General features: G+C 39.5%; 1 protein-coding gene across 4 annotated transcripts in view; it reads left to right on the top strand.

The window, feature by feature from the left end:
* The window catches only part of CHRNA5 (cholinergic receptor nicotinic alpha 5 subunit), a 41,054-nt gene that overhangs the window by 19,998 nt on the left and 14,901 nt on the right, over positions 1–6,155 (top strand). The window contains exons 3-5 of one of the 4 annotated variants that reach the window (XM_023195703.2): positions 1,479–1,523; positions 3,261–3,370; positions 4,766–5,597. In XM_023195703.2, the coding sequence (XP_023051471.1) occupies positions 1,479–1,523; positions 3,261–3,370; positions 4,766–5,597 (987 nt within the window). The remainder of the gene's footprint in view (positions 1–1,478; positions 1,524–3,260; positions 3,371–4,765; positions 5,598–6,155) is intronic. The other 3 variants (XM_023195706.2, XM_023195705.2, XM_023195707.2) reach the window with 3 other exon arrangements.

The following is a 6,155-nucleotide window of genomic DNA, read 5'->3' on the forward strand; positions in this document are numbered from 1 at the left end:
ATGTTGTTAAATGAGCCAAAAAAAAAAAAAAAGAAAAAGAAAAAGAAAAATACTGTTGGCCGGGCGTGGTGGCTCACGCCTGTAATCCCAGCACTTTGGGAGGCTGAGGCAGGCAGATCACGAAGTCAGGAGATCGAGACCATCCTGGCTAACATGGTGAAACCCTGTCTCTACTAAAAAATACAAAAAAATTAGCCAGGCGTGGTGGCAGGTGCCTGTAGTCCCAGCTACTTGGGAGGCTGAGGCAGGAGAATGGCGTGAACCCGGGAGGTGGAGCTTGCAGTGAGCTGAGATCACACCACTGCACTCCAGCCTGGGTGACGGAGTGAGACTCCATCTCAAAAAAAAGAAAAAGAATCTTCATTGTTATGGGAGTAGGGCAGAGAAGATGATGAGTTTGATTGTGGTTTGAGGTGTTAATTCCAAAGAAAATATTCACTAGCTTTTGGGAAGTCAAGACTGGCTCTGAGATGACAGATGAGAACAAGGATGTCCATCTGGAATTGCTGGCTTGGAGGTGACTGTTGAAAACTTTGATGAGTTTTTTTTGTTTTTGTTTTTGCCCTTGCCTCTCACCTCCCACTTTGATGAGTTTTTAAAGTTAGTGGGAAGAGCAGGAACCTGATCCTTGAGGAACATTTGTAGAAAGTGGTAGAAGGAAGGGCTAACCAAGCAGAGAAGTTGGGGAAGGGTTGCTTCTTGAGAGAAGAGCCCAGAAAATGAAATGTCAGTGACTACGAACATGGAAGAGGACTGGAGTCGGGGAGATGAAGGGTGAGGGCCCTGGAGATGGAGAATGGAAAATTCACTGAATTGTGTCTGAGCTATTTTAGGTTCCTTTTATCGCTAAGCTCCCTGGAATCATATTTGGTGGATTCCTACCTTATTTCCCACATATTCTGTCTTTTTTTTTAATCTCATTTTTGGCTTGTTTTGATTTTAAAGATAAAATCTTTTTATAAATATGATTACCCCTGAAACTCTTCTGCTATGCTTACACTTGTAGTTAACATTTTTCCATTTATTAGTGGTTTCCTCCTGGGGATCATCCTACATTTGTCTGTCCGCATTTTAACACCTCTGAAATCATGATGTGTCTTATAATTCATGGCAGCTTGAAATTCATTGCCAACTTTTTTTCTCCTCTTAGTGCTAAGCACATAAAATAATACTGTGCTTATATCTTAGACTGCATCTTAAATTTGAGGAAATATAGTAGTTGAGATGATTAATGTTAAATGCAAAAATGCCGAAGGTATCTTTTAGTGTAGTTTATCTGAAATAGAGAGTATGTTGAAAGGAATAATGTGAAATTAGGCTGGAAGAAAGATCCTAGCTTTCTAGAGAACCAGACTGATGAATGAAATATGGGTACTATGTGAAGAAGTGTGTTTATATAACAATGTGAAATTTATCATTTAAAGAATTATTGTTTCTGTAATTGAAATCAACCTTATTTAAATTTTTGCTTTTTCAAGGATGAGAAAAATCAGTTAATGACAACAAACGTCTGGTTGAAACAGGTATGTATAAAATTCAAACAGGCACCCAATTAGTGACTGAGATACCTATTTTTATTATATGTGTTGTAGCAGAAATACAAGAGGATGTATATTTGTGAATATGAATGAATATGTGAATATATGGCCTTGGTGGATTGGCAGGATACAGAAAGATGAGGGTAGATGGAGTGCTTGTATTTATTCAGCTAGTATTTTTGGAGTACCTATTATGTGCCAGACAGTGTTATGTGGAAACAGCAGTGAACAAAACAGACAAAAAACCCTGTGGTATTAGTCTGTCTTCACCCTGCTATAAGGACATACCCAAGGCTGGGTAATTTATAAAGGGAAGAGGTTTAATGGATTCATAGTTCAGCATGGCTGGGGAGGCTTCACAATGATGGTGGAAGGTGAAGGAGGAGCAAAGGCATGTCTTACATGGCAGCCGGCAAGAGAGCGTATGCAGGGGAACTGCCCTTTATAAAACCATCAGATCTCATGAGACTTATTCACTATCACAAGAACAGCACAGGAAATACTGTCTCCCTTGATTCAGTTACCTTTCACTGGGTCCCTCCTACAACATGTGGGGATTATGGGAGCTACAATTCAAGATGAGATTTGGGTGGAGACAGCGAAACTACATCACCTGCCCTCATGGAACTTCATTCTAGTGGGGGAAAAATAGCAAGTAAGTTGTATAGTACCTTAGAAACTGATAAGCTTGGGGAAAAACACACTGGAAAAGAAGATAGGGAATATTTGGCGGGTGTACTTATAAAAATGGTGGTCAGAGAAAACAGCACTGAGGAGACAATGTCTGAACAAAGTCTTGGCAGAGAGGAAGCAAGCCATGTGTATATCTGGGGAGGAGTGTTCCAGGCAGCAGGACCTGCAAGTGCAAAGGTTTCTGAGGCTGGTGTGTACCTAGTGTGTTTAAGCAGTTGCAAAGAGGCTGGTGTGGCTAGTGGTGAGAGAACCATTGGGGAGAGGGGGTGTAGGAGATGGGGTCAGATAAGCAAAAAGAGGCTGGTGGAGTAGCAGCTGCTTATAGTCCACTGCAAGGATTCTGACTCTCTGAGGCGGAAATGGGCAAGAATGAAATGAATTTTTTTTTTTGTAAATAGTCCCTTTTATATAAAGGACTTTTGTTTTTTTCTGGGCCACCATACATACATCCTAACTGCTGTTGAATGCTTCCTTTTGTTTTTCTTTGTCCCTAATTTTTATACCTACTAGTTGTTTCCTAACCCCAAACTCCTGAAAGGCATATATGCTTTTCTCAGGCTGCAGCTCCTAACTTGATCACAGAGTTGTAACTGCATGGAGGGTAGGGCAAGGTGTTGAAATATGCAGAATGTGCAATAAATCCAACTTCCTTTTGCGTGGACCAGAACAGCCAAATTGGGTGACAATACATCTGGAAAAAAGAATGTTTCCCTTGAACCTGGGTATTAAGTGCGTGTGGCTTCAAGTACTGGATGTAGTCAGTCAGTTGATGGGAGAAGAGCTGCTGAGCAGAGCCATGAACACATCTAGCTCTGGTTCTCACCTGTATCTCACAGGGACCATGGTGAGAACCACCACACAAGGGGACAGGGTTATCTGGTGCCCATAATAAGAAAGATAGGGAGGTGTTCTCTATTGGGGGTAGAGGTGATCTCATGTCTAAAATTTCTGGTGTGAAAAAAAGTATAGTATTCACTGTTTTTGACTATTAGTTTTATTGAAATTGAGGCAGATTTCTTTGTTTTAAAGGAATGGATAGATGTAAAATTAAGATGGAACCCTGATGACTATGGTGGAATAAAAGTGATACGTGTTCCTTCAGACTCTGTCTGGACACCAGATATCGTTTTGTTTGATAAGTAAGTTATATTCTAAATATAGTTTCATATTTCCAAAAGAAAACATTTGTGTTTCTGTTAGGCACTAATAATTTTTCTCCCTTTTGAAAATTGTTTAGGTATAAAAAGCAGATGACATGACTGCATGTATTGGGTATGATTACATGTTTTATAGATGAAGAAACAGAGGCTTAGGGTGGTGGTTCACAGAGCTATCACGTGGCAGATCACAGAGCTATCACGTGGCGGGGTAGAGGGGTCACACCAAGGGGACTGATACTTTCATTTACCCTTTGATTTACTAGACTACATATTTGGTGGAATTCCAGATTTTTTAAATATGTTTTTTACATCGTTGAGGTCATATTTTATGTTGAATTGTGCATCCTTCTAATTGCGTTTAAATACTGTATTGTCATTTTCCCACAATGAGGAATGCTGGGTTAATTATTGATTCATCTTTAGAGGCATCCTACCTAGCTGTGTTTTGAGGATTTTTTTTTTTTTTTTTTTAAACTTAGGGGAGAGGATAATTCTGGCTACCAGTTTTATTTTTTTCTAAGACCACTCCTGGGCAAATCTGGGAATTTGTGCTTATCTTAAAGCACTTTATCTAATTTGAAAGAAGGCCCTTTGGCATGAGGACAGACCAACTGCTATGCAAAAATATCTTTAATCTTTTGACACCTTTTACCTCCATGCTTCTTAAGAAGTGAACAAAGCTTGTAAGGACACATGATGCAGCTTCCTGGAGCATCATTTTATTTTCAGTAATTGAAAACATTTTTATATTAAACATGGATATATTACAGAATAGTGTGCAAAAGCCACATTAATTTGAAGACAAAGAGCAACATTTTAAAGATACCTTACGTTGGTGGTGTGCTTTCCTGCTAGACATTTCTAGTATATGAATTCACTTTGGTGGGAGAGCTTGAGAGGCACAGTTGCTTTTCAGGGTCATGCCCAGCTTGGTGTTGATGGTCTTTCCCCATCAAAGTAAAAAACGGCCAGTATTTGTGATGAAGGAAGAAGAGCACTGTGCAGGGAGTCTAGGAATGTGGATTCAGGTTCTGGCTGTATGCGTGCCCATTGTGTAAATAGCCTGAGTCTGTTTTGTGTGTAAGGTGAGGTCTTTTCAATCATTAGAATCTCAGGCTTCTGTGAAATAGAGATTTGTCAGTTCTGGAGTAGATGCAGAAGAAGGGGTTCAGTTCTCATAGAGTTAGATATTTAAGGAATATATTCCTGGAACAGGAATATCTATGTAGCAGGTATATCTTATCTGAAGTATAGTAATTTAAAAATTATTTCATGCAATCAGTGATAGGCCTGCATTTATATTAGGCTTATATTAATACAATTCATGTGCATTGTTTAATTTCTGCATTGTTATCGTCTATGTGTGTATTTTAGTGCAGATGGACGTTTTGAAGGGACCAGTACGAAAACTGTCGTCAGGTACAATGGCACTGTCACCTGGACTCCACCAGCAAACTACAAAAGTTCCTGTACCATAGATGTCACGTTTTTCCCATTTGACCTGCAGAACTGTTCCATGAAATTTGGTTCTTGGACTTACGATGGATCACAGGTTGATATAATTCTAGAGGACCAAGATGTAGACAAGAGAGATTTTTTTGATAATGGAGAATGGGAAATTGTGAGTGCAACGGGGAGCAAAGGAAACAGAACCGACAGCTGTTGCTGGTATCCATATATCACTTACTCATTTGTAATCAAGCGCCTGCCTCTCTTTTATACCTTGTTCCTTATAATACCCTGTATTGGGCTATCATTTTTAACTGTACTTGTCTTCTATCTTCCTTCAAATGAAGGTGAAAAGATTTGTCTCTGCACTTCAGTACTTGTGTCTTTGACTGTCTTCCTTCTGGTTATTGAAGAGATCATACCCTCATCTTCAAAAGTCATACCTCTGATTGGAGAGTATCTGGTATTTACCATGATTTTTGTGACACTGTCAATTATGGTAACCGTTTTCGCTATCAACATTCATCATCGTTCTTCCTCAACACATAATGCCATGGCGCCTTGGGTCCGCAAGATATTTCTTCACAAGCTTCCCAAACTGCTTTGCATGAGAAGTCATGTCGATAGGTACTTCACTCAGAAAGAGGAAACAGAGAGTGGTAGTGGACCAGAATCTTCTAGAAACACATTGGAAACTGCACTCGATTCTATTCGCTACATTACAAGACACATCATGAAGGAAAATGATGTCCATGAGGTCTGTGATGTGTATTTACAAACGCAGATCTGCTTCCATTCTAGGTTCAGAAGTTACTTTCATTAATTTTGGCAGAGTAAACAGCATGACCCTTAAGTAAGACTAAGAATGAATTGAGGGCCAGAATGGTTGACATAATTTTCTATAAAAGATCTTTACTAAGGCTTGTTTCAGTTAAAACACCTGCAAAATGGGACATCTACACAAATTGCACTTCTCCACTTCCCCCATCAGCATCTTGGATAACTCTAAAGAAAATTTAGTGTTATATATTCTAAGGAATAATATTCCTGCCATATTTCTTGGCTCTGACATGATGAATTTTTTTAATTTCTTGGGTTGAGGGCAGTGGGTGAACTGTTTTAATTTTGTCTTCAGTAACTTTGTTTCTAAATTGTGACAATCTGAAGGCAGAACTCTATTATAACAGTTAATGGAGTTATCAAAAGTTATTTTAGGCTGGGCGCAGTGTCTTCACGCCTGTAATCCCAGCACTTTGGGAGGCTGAGGCGGGTGGATCATTTGAGGTCAGGAGTTTGAGATCAGCCTGGCCAACAT

The sequence above is a fragment of the Piliocolobus tephrosceles genome, chromosome 6, assembly GCF_002776525.5.
Source record: "Piliocolobus tephrosceles isolate RC106 chromosome 6, ASM277652v3, whole genome shotgun sequence".
NCBI classification, from domain to species: domain Eukaryota; kingdom Metazoa; phylum Chordata; class Mammalia; order Primates; family Cercopithecidae; genus Piliocolobus; species Piliocolobus tephrosceles.